Source organism: Pagrus pagrus (genome assembly GCF_965226575.1).
Source record: "Pagrus pagrus genome assembly, chromosome: 4".
Taxonomy (NCBI): domain Eukaryota; kingdom Metazoa; phylum Chordata; class Actinopteri; order Spariformes; family Sparidae; genus Pagrus; species Pagrus pagrus.
Window position 1 is genome coordinate 7606319 of NC_140188.1, and position 21214 is coordinate 7627532.

Here is a 21214-nt window from a genome sequence, read left to right on the forward strand (position 1 = left end):
CACAAATCTCTCACGGCTTCCTGCAGAAAACAGATTAAAAGGCAGACTTAAATGATAAGGAACCACCGTGTTTTTCTGACCAAGGAGTTTGCAAGAGATACAAATATAACTATCTGATCATAGAGGCAAGTCAGATCTCTTCAAATCTGATACAAATACAGAATGGAACTCTTTACCAAAGTAAGTAAATAAGTAAGTATAACAAACACCAGAGATGCTTTTAAGAACATGTAAGTGATATTGTCTTTTGTTTGAATGTATATAATGTACGTATATGTACTGTATGTATGTCAAAAACATATGATTTCCGGCTTGAATCCTTGGGGGACTAGCTGATGTAATGGGGACCCTAATATACTAATAAAACTAATAAACGTCTTACCATACAGTAGGTTCCACCTGGCTGTCGTTCTGCTGATGGTAGTCCATCTGAGCAAAGAGCGGGAACAGCACCTGGATCCCACCGATGGAGTGGATGGCACTGTGGATGGAGTGAGTCACTGTGGCTTTTACATCCTGTGAGGAGAATATAAATCATTTTGTAACAACATTTTTAAAATGAGTCCAACATAAATTAATGAATCAATATCTGGGACAGTGTTCAGAGAGTTAGAGTTGGCTTTGAGTAACGCAGCTGACCTGTAGCATAAGGGCGTGCGGTGAGTGCACAAAGATGGAGGCATTTTCTTTAGGCGAGGACTCCAGGCAGAGCTGGGCGTCAGTGGCCTTGGCGTTGTAAGTGAAGGCGATGGAGCTGGCTAACTTGTTGTCATACAACACCTGCTTGTGATGCTCCGCTAAGTGGATATCACTCTCTGACTTGAACTTAAATGTGCTCTGTAAAGAAAGAGAATGAGAAAGAACAAATGAGGCAGAAGAAAGACACGGAGATAGTGTTCGATGGATAGATTTAATGCTAACGATTAAAAAATATCCTTTCAAGAATGAAAATGATGCTTTTTTGTATTAGTAAGAACACATTTCGAGAGGTCAGTCTGGTGAGTAGATCACAGTTTATAGAAATTTTGAAAATGCATATTTTTATATTGATTAAAAACTATGCCTTTTACCTCTTTCATTCTGTATTGTTCGTGTATTTGCTTTGTTTTAATTAACTAAGTAAGACATAGCAAGTGAGAAAAGACAAGACTGAGCATATCAAGGGAAATCATACATTGAGTGCAGACAATGGCAACAGCAAAGCATAAATACTGCCATACTGGCACTGTGTATGAGAAATTGTTGGTCAGTCTGTGAGTAGGGTTCCTGTGTGTGTAGGCGTGAGTGTGTGTGTGTTGGGGAGAAATAAGAGGAAGTGGTTTGGAAACAACAGAAACAGCCAAAAGGCAAAAGAGGGGGAGAGAAACTGTAGATTTTAGGGAGAGAAATGGAAAAGGAACAACGAAAGGGAAGGACGAGAGAGAAAAGAAAATAATCATTTTTAAAAATTACTGTTTGTTTTTGTTGGCGGGGTGGTGAGTTTCTTTTAATCAGTGTCTCCTGGGTGTTATCTTTTAATTATAACTTGATTAAAATGTATCCACTCAAGAATAAAAAATCGCAAAATGCTTTTGTGTGTCCGCATGCACAGAATTCTAGTGGTCAGTCTGGGTGGGTCATCACAGTATGCCAACACATTGAAAATGCATGTTATATATTCATGAAAAGCTATCCCTTTACATCTAGATCATTCTGTAACCCTGCAATCAACAACACAATCCAACCATATATTTTATTCTTAGTGACACTAAAAGTGACACTTTTATTGACTACATTAACAATATATGTGCAAAATATTCAGAATATTCCAAAAAAGATGATATTCCTGCTAAGCTGTTAACATGGCTAATGAAAACGAACATTTCACCAATATTCCTGTTTACATTCAGCACAGCCCTCCATCTCATTTGTTCAGCACCATTTTGAAATGGTCGGCATTCTGATATTTGTGCATTTCCAAAAATCGGTTGATATCCAAGTCTTTCATTATGTTAAAAGAAGATGTGTTTCTATTTCTGACCAGAAGTGTGGGCTTTTCTGGTGTATATGCATCTCGCCCTGTTGAGATTGTTAACCCCCCTAATTGAGAAGCATATTCTGAATGCGCTGTATGTACGTCCGAAAAATGCTCCTAAAATAACCCAGAATAACATTGGATATCCCACATGTCTTAATTAAACAAAGCATCCTGTTTACATGACCTATTTCAAATTCTGAATATTGCCATCTTCGGAATAATTGTGGAAAACTAGTGTGAATGTAAACCTAGTCAGTGTTTCAGGGCAACTAGTTAAATGAAGCTGCAGTATGGCGTTACATCGCTTAAGAAAGGTTGGAAATGTGGCTCTTAGGGGATATAGCACATGTTATGTTCTGTACGTAATTGTTGCGTACCTTTTCTCAGTTGGCTTCATTTGTTTCACTTTAAATGTTTACGCTGGAGCCTTTTGATCTCTGTGGGAACATTGTTTGATGACAATCTTCTAGTTCTACTGCGGAGAACAACGATAAGGAGGATCAAGGGCTGATGAGAAGGATCAGAGTTTCTTTGATAGCCCAGATGATTGTTTACCTGCATTAATTTAACCAAGTCATTTACTCTAGCTGAGCCCATTCACTGCTCATGAAAATACACTGCAATAGAAAAAGACTATAAAGAGAGTGTGTGCCGCGATTGCAAACATTAAGATATTTTTAATCAATGCGTTTCTTTATGGAAGACATTTTTTTTCTTCTTTTCTGCTTTGCACTCATGAAACAGGAGCAAATAGGAGAAGGGTTTATCCAGTGCAGCTGAGAACACTTTCAAATTAAAGCTGGCAGTCTGCAATTAAGCTTCAAGTTACTGTGTCACTTCACATCCAAAGTAATCAAACTCTGAGTCAAAACATTGCGCAAATACTTGTTGAGATCACGATATAGACTCAGAGAAAAATACAAGACCTAAATTACACCCAGCTCAGATACATCTATCGGCATTACAGCAACCTTTTTAATTCTCATGAATACTGAATAAATTGCACTGGTGACTGAATGCATTGATAAATCAAATCTTTATAGGGATTGTCTGATCCCAGCTTCTTAAATGTGAATATTTTCTGGTTTCTTTCCTGCTCTATAACAGTAAATCAATAACTAATATCATTGGGTTGTGGCCAAAACAAAAGATTAGACGATGTCATCTTGGGCTTTTGGAAACGCTGATCAACATTTTTTTTTTACCATTTCTTACCAAACAACTGATGTATTAATCAAGAAAATAATCATCATTTGCAGCCCAAGTTATATGAGTGTATTCCTTTAGTTTGTGGAAGAGTAAAGTGCACGTCTTGGGTGAGGACTGTGGGGGGAGGTCCTCCCCTAACAAAAAGGTTGTGCTTTTGATGCAATTTTGCATCATTTTGGATCATTATTGTTACCATACCCATTGTTACAAAACGTTGGAAAAACTAGAGCAGATAATAAATAAACAACACTCAAAAACCTTAAAGACAAAAGTAGATAAAAATTTCCACTGGGGACCAACCACAACAGTCATCCAGTTAGTTTTAATGCCCTGCATTCATTCATTCGGCTTTGGTTGTGATCACAACTTCTTGGGTGCTGTGCCTAAGCCTTATAATGTAAGCGAAAACCCTGGTCATATGTTTCATATGCCTTAAGAACTACAGCATGAAGCCATTTGATGTCTGTGTGAAAAGAAGTGGAGCTTCCATCAGTCAGTGGCTCAGTAACATATTCATTATGGCTATAACATAACAAATAGCTGATCAATAACAGACTAGTCTTAATTTACTCAATCAATTAGCCGATGACAGATGAGCTGAATTAATCCGTCAATGCAGTGTGAATGGAACGTGCTGCATAAGGAAATCAAGCCCTCTAATCAGGAGGCTTGAATTATTAATGACTGAGAAAAGTGTTTTTCCTTCCCTCTCTGACTCATGGGCAGCATGCCGATGGTGATAAGATAAAGCGAGACAAAAAGAGCTGAAGTACCAGAGAGGAAACAACCATCTGGTCCTAGAGGGACCGTAGATAAATACAGTATGTTATGCAACACAAGCAAAGAGGGTTCATGCACCTGCCTAAAAGGCATCTAAATCTGGGTTGCAGTAAAGGGAGTAAATGGATAAAAAGGTGAGCTGACTCATGTTGCCAATTGTACAATAATTGTGCATTCTATTCCGAGAGCCTCTAAAGTGCAGCATTTAAAGTAGGCATCAACCTTTACAGGAAACATACAACACTATTCTTTATATTATATACCTGCTACAAATACTAGACAACAGTACATTTGAATTGGCTTTTATTAAAACTGTTTAAAACCTTAATATGTAATGTTTTCTGAACCTTGAACTTTATCCTCTGGGTTTCAGATTTTACTTTAGGCAAGTTAATCCTGTTAACAACATTGGTCAAAATCCATGTATTTTTGCTGTAACCGTTTCCTCGCAGTATTACTCCAACAAGAGTTTTAGTTCCAGAAGCGGAGAGGGCTGAGCCACATTTAACGGCATATCTCCTTCCAGTCAGATGATAAAAAAGGCATAAGAGCTATTCTGTTCATCCTCTATGATCAAGTCCACACTGCAGCCAGCATGCATCTCATCATGCAGTCTCTAACATCCTTCAAAAGTTTCTTCTCACGAAACCCAAGTGACAAGAAATAACAAGCTCCAGTGCCCTCCACTTTAGTATGAGCCCTGCCGCAGTGTGAAAATAATGATCTCATGGGTTGTAGCTACAGTAACAAACCCTGTAGCATGACAGTATCATTCCACAGGCCAGCCAGTCATATCTAAGAATTACAGCACAGTTGCCTTCGTCCTCTCCTGGTGCCAAAGGCTGTCATTGACCGGGGGCATCCCCACAACTCACTGCAACAAACAGGCAGACGTTTGACAAGCTGGGGACACTCCCATGCAACAGTACCTGTGGTCTTATTATGACTACAGACTGAAATAAAGTCAACAATGCAATGGATTGATTATACTAGAACCCGACAGATTTTTTTGGGCTGATGTCGATTCCTAAATTAGGGAGTTAAAAATTCCAATATCAATATATCTGCAGATATACACACATTTTTGCAATGTTCCCTCAAATGTGGTTATCAAACACACTTAAACACTTGTGAAATTTTTTATCTTTTTTACACTGTGTTCCTACCCTCCCACTGAAGGTACGCAAGTGATGGGGGGTGGAGTGGCTGAGACAGAGACACCATTCACCCCATTACAAGACACTGTACCATCAAAATAAGAAGCTGTTATTTTAAAGGTAAAAAGTTACATAATGTTGATCCAGGGAAATCCTCCTCATTTATCCACTGCATTCTGAGCAAAACTAGTATTTTGATGCAAATGAAAACATCGAACATCATTTAAAATGTTCTATAGTGGAGCCTTGGGGGTATTATATACTCTCCAGTTGTGAATGAGACTAAGTCGTTGCTCCACTGACAGCCTGAAGACGTTTAAAAGGAGACTGGTTTTCTACAATTTGCAGTTTGTTGGCCTGTATAGTATCTCAGAATGGTCTGACATCAGTGAGCTTGTCATGTAATGTTCAGATATTGTTTGACTGCATGGCCGGCTCTGCACAGAGATACCATTTGTCTTCCCTGACAAGGGAGGACCAGGACGGTGCAGCTCCTCAGTCTCTTCTACAGCAGTCTGTGGTGCATACTGCAGAGCAGTGTTGGCACACATTCAATGGGCTAATCTGCCTCATGTAGAACACATATGGTAGTGATGATAGAGGGCAAAGACAGAAATAACTCGAAGTGAAAAGACGTAAAGTCATGGCTTAATTGTTTTGACTACTCAACTCAATGACTAATACTTTGTGTTCAGTGAAGCTGTCACTGGATATTGCTGTAAAGGATGTTACTTTATGACTCCAGAGCAGGCTATTTCCCGGAGCTGGAAGGAGATAAATAGCTATTCAGAAAAAACACAAGGAGGGCTTTTTAAGGTCACCATTCTGCAAATATCAGATCAACAGATCATTGGTTTTATGCCCTGACGACTCATTTACATTTCAAAATTCTTCTTTAAACTTTGAAAAGTTTATTTTACCACAAAAGCTCGACTTTATCCTGGTGACTTTTTGGTGAGATCCCAGAGTTCAACAAAGATACAGTTTCTCCCTTCAGGGATTCAACAATTAAAATGTTTGGTTCTACAAATGTGTACAGAGGAAACCCTCTTCCCAAACAAATCAATAAAGGATCTCTGAAAAAGAAAATAACCCTGACATCTGGCTGTCTCATCTTTGAAGTGTTTCTTTTTCCTTCTTCGGACTTCGGAGAAAAAAAATACTGAGAGAATTGCCATTCCCGCTTTCGATTTCGATGATTGACATTGAAAGCTCATTTCGATCAATGTGACACCCCCTCAGTTTATTTCCATTTCGAATTATCCTGAGATACATCTCACACCATTCTGAGGCAATTCCCTTGTATTCAGGGTTAGGGTTAGCCTACAATTTCCAAGACTATCACCAAAGGTTATGAGATCCGCTAAAACAGCAGTGATGAATGACAGTCCGATATATCAGTCTCAGTGTCTGTACATACAACAGTGGCCCTTGATGTTATCTTCAAAAGACAGGGAATGTTTTGAGTCAGTCATAGAAACAGCAATATACAGCAAGAGTTGTTTGGGAGTCTAAATGAAATAAATCCAGAGTGAGTGCAATTTCGCATATGGCAATATGAAAAGAGCCCAGGGAGCAGATTCTTCTAACAGGTCTGTCAGATTTACGGCCATAAATCATAATGTAGAAATAGTTACCCTAGGCAGCAATAATCTCTGCATTTCAACTAACCGCAGAAGTTACAGTTACATTCAGTACACTGTGAGAGCAAGGGAAAGCGTGTCAGACATCAAACATGGATGAGAGGACCATGGATCAGAAAATGAATCATACATCAGCTCAGATGTCTTTTCCCAGGCTGTGGAGCTGAGCTGAAGCAGATATAATGAGAGTCCGATGTACATACTGTAGCAGATGTGCGCTGTGATCTGCGGCACTTGCACTCTTCCTGGCAGTTTTCAATTAAAACAGACAGGCCTCTTTTCCCCTGGACAGCAATCCCATTGCAGCAACCAATCAGTGGGTCTGACAACTCTCTGACCTTCCTCCTCAACTCACCTGGCTGCCTCTATCATAGTCGCCATTACCAACACCATTCTCAGCTTCATCAAATGCAGGTAATTGTCTCCCCGGGACATGCTCTTCATTATTTTGAGAAATCTGGAGGATCACTCTGCTGTGTGTTACCTCTCTAATCAAAGGTCTAGAACCACAATTACAATGGTAAACTGCAAGTCACCATCCATTAGTGAAAAGAGCAAACAACGGGTTCTCGTGGGAATCTCCAGGCATTCAGAGACCTGATTGAAATCACAAACATCCATTTCACAATCTCCAACAGAATACTGCTCCTTCCTGCCATAAAAAAAACTTAATTTGTCTTCAAAGCAGCTGGAGAGCAAACAGATCTGCTGTTAAATAGACAGAGATACTGTAAATAGTCTGAGACACATCCTGTGTTCAAAGCTGATTTGGCAGCGCGTGTCATTCCTCCATTTGTGACAGAGTGCAGGGCTTAAAACTGTGAAGAAAACAGCTGCACTTTGTGAGCATCAGGAGCCGAAGTGAGACAGCGAGAGGGAGAGAAAGATGTCTCTGAATCTGAGAATAAAGTGAGACACTCCCTGCATCTCATTCAAGATGTATGGAATATTTGAGAACAGAGAGTAAATAAATAAAATAAAATTTAAATAAATAAAATGTGCAAACCAAATGTTTTGTCACCTTATGATTAACATTCACGGCTGAATCCCCTTCTGGGCAGGTCAGCATCTTTCTATAGACAATCTTTTGGTCTTTGTCAAGGAGCTTGGGAGTGCTACACCTGCTGCAGCTGATATAAGTCGGCTCAAGACTCTATCCCCTCGGAGCGCCCGCTGCTTCCCTCTCTGTATTGTGCCATTATTTCCAAGAAGTAGGTAATTTATGCAGCCGTTTATCTGGGGCGAAAAGCATCGCTCCCAGGACGGCAAAGGAGCTGCGACAGGGCAGCAGGGGGCATTGATTTCACAGATTGATAGGTGATGCAGACTGCTTACATGTAATCTAATTTAGTTACCCTCAAGCATATACCTTATAGCCTGGTCCGAGCTGATGAATTGCAAATATCTGTGCGGGATTGAGGGCTTCGCTGAACACGTAGACGGCTCCTAGCTGACCGCAGAAGACTCTGTTGGCGTCTGCTGTCTCAGAGGAGCCGAGGAAGCACTTATCATAGCTCTGGAAGAGGGACACAAAAAAGAAACTCCATCAATTTATCCATTAATATATCCAAATTCACACACAGCCCAGTTGGAAAAACGTTAGAAGTACTTTTGATTGCATGAATGGGTTATATTCTTTATTTTTTACCAAGAAACTGTAACTATCGAGAACAACATCGCCATGATTGCTGTTTTTGTGTCAACCTTGACAACTCCCTAAACAATGGCTCTGATTTACAAAGATAGGAAACCTCAATATAACCTCTGGGATAGAGAGAATATGTGCTGTGATTGCATTCGAGATAAAATTGAAGGGTAACTTACACCAAGCAGGAGTGAATTAAATAACAAGTAAAGACAATATCGATGTCCATACAAATAGTATTGGAGGTGAAAAAAACATCACAATTGTTTGTAGATGATTCAAAATCTTGAACAAGCTTGTCTTACACATTTAACCTTGTTAGAAGAGCCCATTCAATCTCACCGTGTGTGTTGTGATACCCTTTTTTAACCAACTAAATACAGATAGAAAGTAACACGAACTCTTTTCCAAACAAAGTAAATCTTACAACACCTAACTGTGCTAACTAAGATAAAAACATTTTAAACAGACTTTCTTCATTGCTATTTCTAAGTTGGCAAGAGCAGTAGGATGGTGATAATCTATGTTTTGGGTGAACTTTTCCTTTAAGCTTTTTCAAATTATTCATGTCACCAGAAACTGATCACATGTAGCACCAAGCTAGCTGTCACAGCTTAGAATATTTTCTGTCTCCTGTTGCACGACCTTACTCTCTGTGACATGAGATGACAGCAGCTGCTGTTGTTTAAATAATCCTGATCCGGGGAAATATTAAGCTGCAAGGGTGCAGAATACAGCTTCATCTGGTAGCTCGGTGTGGTGGTGTGATGTCCCTCACTTGGTTGAAATAGGCTAATCTAATCGTAACTATTCTCTTGGTGTGTCCTAGGTATGATTGCTAGTGTCTTTGCGATGCACCTGCTTCCATCGCGGAAAATAGTCCTCCTCATCAGAATAATTCTACCTTATGGGCTCTAGTTTCTCTTCAGACATGGGAATAACCCCTTTACAAAAAACATCCATCATAATTTAAGGCAGCGTTATTTAATATAGTGGAATATTTCACGAACCACACTTAAATCTAAACCATTCATTCATTTGTACAATCTTCCCTTGAATACACAGGTGTAGTATGAAGCACACCTTTGGATATGTGTCTCATCTGTACAAGTGGAAATTGCTTTTTAAATCTGTCCTTGAGAGCCGTGTGCGACTACAAGCTTCACTTTGGATTAGAGTCATTCAAACATGCAAATATCTATACTATTACACCGCCACTCACAATGCTGTCATACATTTTAAACAAGAATGCTTCAGTCTGACAGTATTCACAATATCTGCTCACACATATATAGAATAGATAGTGAGATTCTTCACTCTATACATGCATGAATATTTCCTCTATACATAAATCTGTTCTCTTAATGTTTGATGTTCCATCTTCCACCCTCTTGCAGCACAGCTTTGTGACAAATGGATGTTCAAATTAAGACTGAAATGTCAGTCATATTTCTGAGAGAAATCCATGTTGATGCGGTAAAACTCATTTTTGCTCAATGAACACTCTTGAAGATGCTTTTTTTTTTTCCCTCTCACATTTTCCAGCCATGTGAAGTGTCGATGTGGCAGCCTCAGTCACTCCTGTGCCAGTAAACATCAAAATGAGGGGGGGAAAAGATGACAGCAGTGAGGAGGAGGAAAAAGAAAAGTGCTTACATCATTTGTGTTGACGTGCCATGCCATGTCTCCATAAGAAACAAGTTGTCCGTTGACGTAGCATCTGATTTCACTGTTCCTCCAGCGGCTGTATATGTGAACTATACTGATCATGTACCACTGAGAGGGAAGAAGAGAGTCAGATTGAAAAAATACTCAGTCATTATCTTCCTTTTGTTAGACATCTTTACACTTAACTTAATTTGATTCAAAATAAAATGGAGTTTGGTTTATTGAGCAACATGTCCAAAATACTAAGCTCTCCAATTTGTTTCTTTTAAAGCCAGGAAATTCACATAAACCTCAAGTTACTACAGTGGAAATCCACGGCCGTGAGGTTTCCCACCTAATGTTCTGAAATCTGCAGTAGAACATTGTGAATAATAGATCAGAGAAAAGGCTAACAGGAGGCAAGACAACTCATTTTTCAGTGGGAACAAAGCCACGTCAGATACCGGTTGTAATTATTCAGGGACTACAGCCAGTTGAGTCAAAGCAAGTCCTCAGCTAGTGAGGTGACTTTGAAAAGATGTCATGTCAAACGAATACAAAAATCACATTAAGGAAGCCATAAAAAAGAGGCACTGATCACTAAACAACAGTCTGGTAAAGACAAGGAAACATTAATGGACTGCTTTATCGTATTTCTTAAAGATTGCCCTTCCTGTGGACATATTTACAGATATGTGAACATGTAAACATTGGTCGTTTTCCACGTCGATAAAGTGAAACATATCTTAAGCACTGTTTATAGTGAAATAGAAAAAAAACCTTTCAAACTCAAACTGCTTTGATTGCACTTCTTAAAGCAGATCCTGTACATACTTTATATATTTATTCACATCAGAACACTTTGTAGCTGCATTTTTATTTCTTCAACTTTTCTGTTTTCTATCCGAGGGGTTATCTCATATTCTGTTTTGCTGATGCAGCAGTTGTAATACTGATGTAAGTTCCTTTGATTTAACATTGAACATCTCTCCAAAATGTTCGCTTACTCAGATCTTTTTGAAAAGTTGGAAATGGAAGGATCAGTTGAGCTACGACTCCAAACTTCAGGATTCTGTCTTGAACACTGACATATAAGAACACTATAGAGTGAAGAAGGTGTAATCTATAGAAAAGGATTAACACGATTATAAATATGTATTTGATGTGAAAGCTTGAACAGTTTTGAGTGGACATGCAAACACTGTATCTGGTTTATCATTCATTTGTAGATGTTTTTTAACTTTCTGCTTTGTTGTCTGGTATTTTTCCCTGTTTGTATTTCAGAACAAACTCAGTAAGATTGTTAATATGTCTGGTAAGATTGCAGGTCAACAACAACACACTGCTTTGTGGGACACGAGTGGCAGAAGAAGGACAGGCAATCCTAAGTGATGTATCACACGCTCTCGATGGTGAATATGAGTTATTACTATCAGGACAGAGATACAGGGCACCTTTGTGGACTTCCCATACCCAGAGATCCCAGTGATATCAGGTTTTTGTCAGTTGCATATTTGTATATTTCTATTCTTTATTGTTGGTGATGTTGTGAAGCACTTTACGTTAAATGTCTGTTTTTGATTGTAATTGTTGTAATACTGTGATTGTTGTTGTTGTTTAACAATTGCCGCAGACACAAAAAGAATTTCCAAAGGACAATACATGAAACAAACAAACTAACAGGGAACCATTGCATATGTGGGTATCAGGGTAAATGGGTGGATAAGTAGGCAAACGGTCATATTATACTAATTTTTTTTTATTTTATTTTTTTGTTAATAAAATAGCAAGAAGATCAAAATAAAAACGAATGCTCAACAAATATTCTAACATTTCATCTTTTTTAGATGATGACAGACAGACTGTCTACAGCTACAGCTAGCCCTCAGGCTATACCTGCTTACTAGCTGTGTTAACTCATGAAATGAATAGAACAGATAGGGGCAAGCTGGGCACAACAACTCACAGCAGTAGGCAATAGGTTGTCCATCTCTTATGTGACTGTGCACCCACTTGTTTATTAGTTTGACCCATGAAGGGCACTGTGAGCAGTCTAATGGAATTACAGCCGTCTTCACACAAAGGTAAGGACACTTTAAAGAGGATTCATGGCTGAGGGGAGGAGTGGAGGCAGCCTGCAGATAATTTAGAATGCCACTTATCTGCAGATGTCTGAACCTAGAATCAATTAAAAACTTCATTCAACATGTTTTATCTCCTAAGAGCTTCTCCAAAACGATAGCCACGCTGTGGCAGTAGGAACAGGATGAATAGTTGTTCTCAGGTGTTGCGTGAAGCCTCTAATTGTTTGACACATGCTTTGAGCCTGTTTTCCTTCTCTGCAGGGACAGCTACACTACACTGACATTCCACGCTAAATTAAGTTTCATTTTCTCATCTACATTTCCATCCAATTACACCTGTAAGACTCCTCCGGGAGACTTAAACACTCCAGGACTATGTGTAGACATACAACTTTGTAATGCCAATAAAAGAACAGGTGGTGGGGAGGGAGTCACACTTAAGTGTTGCCAAAACTGCAGGGCGTTTTTAAAGAGAAGAGTAATTTCTGTTTGTTTTGAATGGAAAATAAACCTAATTCGACTCAGCTCAGGCCACAAATATGTGTTATTCTGGTATTTGATGTTTGGTATAATGCAATCCATGTTCAGATGTGGTTTACCTACATTTGAAACAGTCTCTACTTAGTCTTCAGTGTCCAGTACTTTATTTCATATATTAAAATTATATAGGTTTAAATAACATAATCATATGCTGTACAAAAGCGGAAACACACGACTGAGAGCTGCTCTTACCTTCCTGGGCTGAAAATCATACTTCACACAATGCTGGAAACCTTTTCCTTTAGACTTGAGTGATGTCACGATCAAGCAGTTACCAACAAAATGTGCAGAGTACCCGATGCCCTTGCTGGTACGAAAGCTGTAAGCAGAAACATACACAGTATACACCATGAACTGAGAAACTTGACAGTTTTTACCTCATTCAGTCATCAACAGGCATGATAAAATATATTTGCTCCCTCAGGTTGAAGGTTTCTGTTCGCATTTTTTTTAGGATTTTAAAGGAACATTGTGTAACTTTTTTTCCTTAAAATAGCAGCTTCAAAATCGTGTTGATGGTACAGTGTCTTGTTATAGGGTGAATGGTGCCTCTGTCACGGTCCCTCTGCCCCCCGTCACTTGTTTCTGCACTATGTAACTTCAGTGAGAGGGTGGGATTACAGTGTTACATACATGTTTACTTCAACATACAAGTTTTCAACACATAACATTCTTATGACGTAATGAGTTTTGTTTGTAGTAAGCACCTACATTACATCTGACAAATTGCTACAGACCTGGGATTTGCATTTACGGCACCAAATCTCACAAAATTACTTTTTTTTCTACATAATGTTGCTTCAAGTATTCATTCCTCCTTAAAGCCACTGAAAATCCAAATCCACAATAGCCCTCTTATTATGTAATTTAGGGTCTTACAGTATGTACATAATAGTTAACAACCCTGAACGTATTTGAAATGAGTTACAATCCACATTAAGAATAGTATCATATATGTTTTTTGTAAACTTTCCTAAATTTGGGTTTGAATTGGCTGGTTTTGCTCAGAGATTTATAACAAAATTCACACAATTAATTCTGCAATCAAATCATGAGAAAAATCCAGGCAGGTCAGCCCACCCGAGGAAAATCTCTCTGCTCCCCCCTGATCAGCCAAGCCGCAGCTGAGCCGACTCATCTGGAGACTATTGCAATTAGCTAGCTAACTAAATATTGTACCGCTTATTTAGCCAAGACTGGTAAACACCTGAACAATAATAAGTGTTGGAGCTGGAACTGTACCCTCCCTCCCTCCACTTAGGGGTGGGGTTAGGCTCTCCAGACATTAAATGTCCCTGATGTTCTGAACATGGAGACCGATAATGTAAGTTGCTAGTCATAAGATAAGTGAAGCTACACATTCTGTGCAACAGACTAACCTAATTAAGGTTATCTTACTTTTGAGTGTTGTCAAAATGATGTCAATTAACCTGATCTGCCATGCCTACACAGTCTTAAAAAATGTTCTTAACAGCTAAATAAGCTGTTGTTTGAAAAAGGTTTTCTCATAGTTATGAACGCCTATTTTCACTCAGATTTTTGTGGGGCTAAAGGAGACAACAAACGTTCATATCGTACTGTATATGCATCGTTGCCATTTCAGGTAAAACCTCCCTCCAGAGGCTTTAATAATGATATGAACACCATACAATCCAATAAATGAAGTAAAACAGTGGCTTTCTTCTGTATAATAAAATAAGGATCATCATACTTTTAAATGCCTTGTGCTATGAAGACACTAAGCAATCTGCAGAGCTAATTCTAAAAAAACCTGAGGAGAGACCATACTGACTGCAAAAGTTTGCAGGCACGGAAACAACTACAAAGACTCTTATTAGACGAGCACACTTTAGTGATGCTCCCAGGGTCTAATCCCTCCACTCTGATCTTCTTGACTCCACAGATAAAAGATATATAATGTCAGCACTGAGGAAATGCCGCTTGTATACAATATCAGCAGACTTTGTCCAGCCCACACCCTGCACACACACACACACACACACACACACACACACACACACACACACACACACACACACACACACACACACACACACACACACACACACACACAACCCTGCAAATACCAAGCTAGTTCTCTCTTCTCTCCCCTCCTTGGACTGAACATCTTTTTCATTGCTGACATATACTCACTACACTCCCACAGTCTTTACGTCTATAGCAGTGCACCACCTTCAAAGCCCCAGACCACCACCACCTACTGGGATCATCTAAAACAAACAGACCTCTTTGTCAGGGCAGATAAAGAGAACCTGGGCTTTTATATTGCAGGGCGCATGCAGGGACAGAGAGATATAGAGCCCCCACACCTCGCTACCACTGAGCCGGCCAAGACGCTCCACTGGACAAAACCTGCTTGTGATTGCACATCAGATGAAAAGCAGCAAACCTTGGTCCGCCTCTGAAGATACAATTCTTTTTTTTTTTGTTGTCTACATGCCCGGCCACTGAGCTATGAGGCCCTTGGAGCAATGCACAAACAGGATTAGCTTGGCATATCTCAGCCTTTTTGTGACTCTGTCAGTAAGAAATCGCTGCCACATGAATACCAATAACTTCTCTTAGCCAGTATTTTGGGCTTATTTTTTTTTTTCTTTTTGATGTTACACATCAGAGAAACACAGAACGAGTACTTCCAAGGTGAGTAGATCCTTTTATTGAAACTGTGTGATCCAGCTAAAGCAATGGCAGCCAGCAGATGATACAATGAACTAACTGTTATCTCTGACCAAATAGTGTGAACCCATCGGTCAGCTCTACCCTTTCATCTCATTCCCTCACATCACTCTTTTAAAACATCCCATTGTGTTTTGTGATTTTCTCCCAAAGCTCCTCTCATAAACCGAAAAAATGGCTGCAGGACATCAGTTCACTTTTGGGTTATTGATTTTTGCTCTAATTACCCACAAGCCTCCTGCAGGAGCTGATATGTGGGCCTTATGTGGCAGATATTCGGATCTAAATTAATACCTCCACAGTGCCTCCCACTGCAGCAGTCCACCTCTGTAACAGCCAGCGCCAGTCTCTGTAGTTCATGCTTCCATGGGTTTTAATCTTAATAATCTCACCTAATTCCCCTCTTTCTCCATTATAATTCATGAGCACCTATCTGGGAAAAAATGAGGCCCTTTCACAAACAACATTACATAACTGTCGCTTGTGTGTGGAAAAGTAATGTCTGTAAAACTAGTTTAACCTTGAAAAACAAGTTACAGTCATAATCTCCTTAGCTGGGAAAATCACTGTAGGTCACAGAGTATCAGACAGCATATTGATTTGTCAATAAAGCTGCTGGTAGCTTTATAGGTCTCTGCAGAGAGGGAATGATTTCTAATACACAGCTAAAGCAATTAGATTGATGAAAAACAGGAAAGTGTAATTCTCTTCTCTCTGGTGTCATAATGTAGACCTAAAGCACCTGTGAGAGAGCTAAGGAGCACAAATGTCTTTAATTGTGTACTCACCAGTAGAGATATGGTTTGTCCTTGTCGACATTGATGTTGTTCAGGGGATCCATTCTGAACCAGGTGTTGAATGTAAACCCATTTTGATAAGGCCACTTGGCAATAGGAGGTAAAGCAATGGCCTGTGACGAAAAGCAAAAAAGACACAAACACGCAGTCATTAAAACTCCACTGCTGCGCCTCTACTGGAGTAAGTTTAGGTCAAATCAAGCTGGCCTGCGTAGAAATAAACTTGAATTAGAGACCAAAACTAATGTGTGAAAAAATGACCAATGATTTTCATGCTTCTTTTGTGCCCAAGACATAACAGCAAGATTTACGGGATTGTTTGTTGAGGTAAGACCACTGTTTATGTTCTAAGTTATTAAAAATGTTATAAAATAAATAACACACAAGAAACTGCTAATTGCAACTGATTGCATTATAATTCCTGCTCATGCTGAAAGTTTTATGTTGGCAACTGTCCAGCCTCTGAAATAAATCCAGCCGTGCTGCGAGAGCTATTTGCTTCTGGGTAAAGTTGCAGTGAAAATGTTAATTTTATGAAAAGAATGTGACAACTCATTCATCTACTTTAGTCAACATGTTTTGATGTTATGCAAAAGGATACAAAAGGCTCACACTCCATTCCCAATGTCTGACTATTCTGTAGAATTATTCATCATTGCTTGTTGAAAAGGTGTCCTTGAACTATTACAGAATACTTTCATTTTTTTTTCATTATCATATCAGTGAGATAAAACTGTCTTGAAATGACAACAATGTTGTTTAATGGAATTATGTTTGGGGCAATATATTGTCCAAGAAAAGTAGTTAACACTAAATGCCATTTTTAAAATTGACTGCAGAGTGGAAAAGTGTGAAAGCTTACTGCTGCACTGCGACCAGGAAAGTTGAAGAAGGCATCTGGACCGTGTCTCTGGGGCATCTGATTCAGCACCGACAACATTTTGACCGCATGCCTCGGCTGCATAGGTGATGAAAAGAGTCAGAACAAGAAAGTCAAGGCCTCTCTCTGACAGTTTAGAATGCAGTCAATACACTGTCAGTTACTTCATCCTGCAGTAAGTCAATTACAGAACAAGCCTCAAACATAGTCAGTGTGATGGCTCTCTGGTGGCAACTCAAGTGACAGTGTCAAACCACAAAAAAAAAACAACAACTTGAGTCTAACTCACTGCATCCGCACTGTGCTATCACTTACCCAGAGGCCTCCTTCCCCTCGTAGCATGCTGAAGAGCAACTTCAGTTCCTTCACTGTGATGCTGTAGCTGGCCAGCACTCCCAACATGTCCACTAGCAAGTCTTTAAAGGCAAGCGATCATGCACACATCACAAAACACGCACATAAACAAGAGGAGAGAGAGCACAATCATGAAATTGCTGCATTATACAGATATTACATTTCATCCACACTGCACAGGAGGTCCTCATGGTGAAAAGTATTCATATGCATCAACTCCAGAGATAATAAAAAACAGTTTCGCTTTAGTTCTCACTGAGTTCATTGTCTGTGAAATTCCATTAAATCTGTCACAGAAACACTTCCACTACAATTACATGGAAACTGACTTGTAAATCAAAGTGATGTCTAAATTGTTAAACTCAGAGGCGCAGCAACACTGCAGGGAAAATGCATTTGGATTTCATCAGCTGAAACATAATTTACAGGTTACACAAGGTATGGATATAATTTGCACAGTGCAAAATATCAAAGTGACACTGACTTCCACAGACAAGAACACAGTGACCTGAATACAGATTATAGGGGCTCTGATCAAATAACAAGACTAAAGAAATCACAACTACTTGTCTAAAACCACAGTGTGACCAACTACAATACGTCATGGAAACTAAATCCAATTCATTTCACATACTGCACCTTGTTAATAAATCAAGTGTTGGTCAAGGGGAAATTCTGACCTGAGGCTGGTGCTGGACAAAATGTTCAGGAAGTGCCTACACAGTGACCACTACACAGCGATTAACCCCTGGATAATTAATGACCCATAAATAAATGAATACCTGTACCAAATCTCATGGCAACGTGTCAAGCTTTATTCAACAGAACATCCTGAGGTCTTACAGCCAGGGGGGGACAACTGTAGTTTATTATTAAAGACTCCCTCCACACATGTATTAAGACATAGATAAAACCATTCTCTCAAGTGTTCCTGGCATGGTTTTTACAGGGGGAAAAAGGACATTTTCCACATTAAAATCATTAAATGGCACCTACTCTTTCTCTTTCATTAAAAAATCCATATTGTATGAAAATGCATAATGCATAATAATGCAAGACCAGGACTGGCTTCCAAACTATTTGTGATGCCACAGATCATGCCTGTAGGTTCGCCTCTTAAAATCAGATTTCTATATGAGCCATGTGAATCAATGTGAAAATAAACATACATGTACTACCCCTACCACTGAGGAGAAAAAAGCCTGCTCACACCATTATCATACCTGCAATCATGTCATCCACTGAGCTCATTTTGAGCAGCACCTGCTGGATGAGTCCCACCTCAGTGCTCGTTTGTAGGTTTCGAACACTTTTTCGGAGGATGGCGGTGAACATGCTCCAGATTTCAGCCTGGCAGGTGACGTCGCAGTGCTCCAGCAGCTCCACCATGCAGCCAATGCTTTCCGCATCCTGGATAATGAAGTTGGTCTCCAGATCAAACTCACCACCCACCAACTGCAGAGTAAGATGGGACAGAAGGGTAATGTAAGAAAAGATTGGATTTTTATACCTTCCACAAGCAGCATGGCACGACATGGATCTGAACTAAACTTTCACTCTGAGTGTTGCTGTTTGACCCAGCTTTCACCTCTGGTCTTGATCAGGTTCCTTCTCCGAGGGGAAATTAACCAAGAGAACGCTTTCATATATTTTTCGGGTCACTGCTCTGATGTTAAAGGGCTGGCCAGAACTGGAAGAAAAAAGTGGAGATCCCTTTTCCTCCTTAAAAGGTTTTGATCAGAATTTAAGCACCCATGAAAATAAAATAGCCGGGCATTTAATGAAAAGAGGAGGGGAGGGGGAGTCCCTATTGCCCCGCTGCCGCTTGTGAGTCACAAATGATAATCACTATTAAGAAAGTAGAAAACAACAATCAATAATGCAGTTCTTCAAGTTCATCAAGCATGAAATTAGGCCTCTAAAGAAGTGCATGGTATATGAGGAGAGTACTGTCAACAACCTGCTGGTGGGCATCAAAGCAAGCAGCTGGAAAATGGGCCTAGATATCCACTGCACATTACTGTGATTGACAGGTAATAGCTAGGTGAGATCAAAAGTAGTGGGAAGAGACTCGTCCATGGAGTTAAAAATCGAGCCTCACCTCAATCATCATCAGATCTTGGTGAAATTACATTACAATGATGTGTGTCAGTGGACTGCAAGGACTTTAAGATTGGAGAAACAGTTTTTCCTCCTTCCCGAATGCAGTTGTTGTGCAGACCCTTCAGAGAAATGTTTTATACTCTCTTAGGTATAACACACTTCAATGTACATTAAAAAGTTTCAGGTGGAAAATGAGAGAAAGGCTTAATGGGAAATGATGCATTCAAACTAATCCTAAGAAGTAAAACTTGTCAAACAAAGTTGTGCCACACATTTAAGACCCTGTCCACACGTACATAGGTTTTTCTTAAAACAAAGCTTTTTCAGTGCCTCTTGGCCTTTTGTACACACATACATGTAAATGGCATTTTAGGTCACTAAAAACAAAGCTTTTGGAAAACTCCTTCCAGGGTGAAGATATTCAGAAACTCTGTTTCCAGTGTTTATGTCTCAATGGGCAGACACAGAGATCTTTGGAAACGATGAGGCAGACACCCATGTTTATCAGTGTATGTAGCATCTTTAGCAAATGTGAACGTGGAGTATATGTTATGATGTTGTTTAAGTTTGTCAGGTCTGTTTTATGGACAGAGATTATCATAACAGTCCAAAAACGTGTATGTGTGGAGTAGGCCTAAGTGATGTTGCAGGTATGTAGATCCAGTACAAGTGACAGTTAATCTTAAAATATTTTTTTAATTTCAGCAATTTACTGAGGCAGTTTATTCTGGAAAAGATATTGCCTGCATGTTACATAAAACCACAGGGCAATGCCGACATCTTTATGAATGAGCACAAAGGGCAGTGAGGCACTAACAATAACAAGAATTTCACAGCTTGAAAACTCATGGGGTGGCTGTAATGTGCACTCTGAGTCAGCCAAAATGTGCAGACGACTCCTATAAGGCCAAACAAGCTGTAACACGTCTGTCTTCTAGATACAGTCACAATGTTAATTGGTATGTTAAATTAACAAACTGGTAGAAAGCTCGTTATTGGTATACAGACAATCCCCAACGCCAAACTGCCTACTCCTCCCACCACTGCCAAATGCCACCAAGCATGTCCACCAGGAAAAAGCCAAACACAAGACACCAACATTTTGTTGCTTTATCCTTCTGTTAAGTAAAACATGCTGCATCTGGTGGCCAAGTCTGTTGGGCAGTGAGGATTATATTTGACAGTATAATATCAGTTTGCTACCAAAACCTCTGATCCTGCCCAAAAAGGTCAGTTATACTAATAAATATTTACACAAACTTATCCAAAACCCTGCACAAGTCAATTGTTACAACTGCTTAAAGAGGTCATATTATGCTTTTGGGGTTTTTGCCTTTCTTTTATTGTGTTATATAGCATTTGTGTGCATATAAAAGGTCTGAAAGTGAAAAAGCCCAAAGTCCACGCCAAAGGGAGTTACTCCCTCCCACAGAAAACTCTGCTCCTGCACTGCCTGAGACGCCTGGTTTGGAGTCAAGCCTTCACTTCTGTAACTTATATGGCTGTACCGCAGCCGTGGTTACCAGCTGTAGCGGCGCTCTGCGTGTCCCTCGCTAATCTGCCACTGATTGGCTACATCCTGCCCGTTAAGTAATGCGCATGTGCAACTCTCACCAAGGAGTCAATGTCTCCCTCTGTAGCTTAAACGGAGCGTTCAAGAC

General features: G+C 39.7%; 1 protein-coding gene across 4 annotated transcripts in view; it reads right to left on the reverse strand.

The window, feature by feature from the left end:
* nbeab (neurobeachin b) overlaps positions 1–21214 on the reverse strand; it is a 224487-nt gene that overhangs the window by 149812 nt on the left and 53461 nt on the right. For all 4 annotated transcript variants that reach the window (XM_084351842.1, XM_084351841.1, XM_084351840.1 and 1 more), the window contains exons 2-10: positions 18674–18905; positions 17412–17512; positions 17079–17174; positions 16208–16329; positions 12915–13041; positions 10108–10227; positions 8176–8322; positions 640–837; positions 383–516 (exon numbers count right to left, since the gene is read on the reverse strand). In XM_084351842.1, coding sequence (XP_084207968.1) covers positions 383–516; positions 640–837; positions 8176–8322; positions 10108–10227; positions 12915–13041; positions 16208–16329; positions 17079–17174; positions 17412–17512; positions 18674–18905 — 1277 coding nt within the window. The remainder of the gene's footprint in view (positions 1–382; positions 517–639; positions 838–8175; positions 8323–10107; positions 10228–12914; positions 13042–16207; positions 16330–17078; positions 17175–17411; positions 17513–18673; positions 18906–21214) is intronic.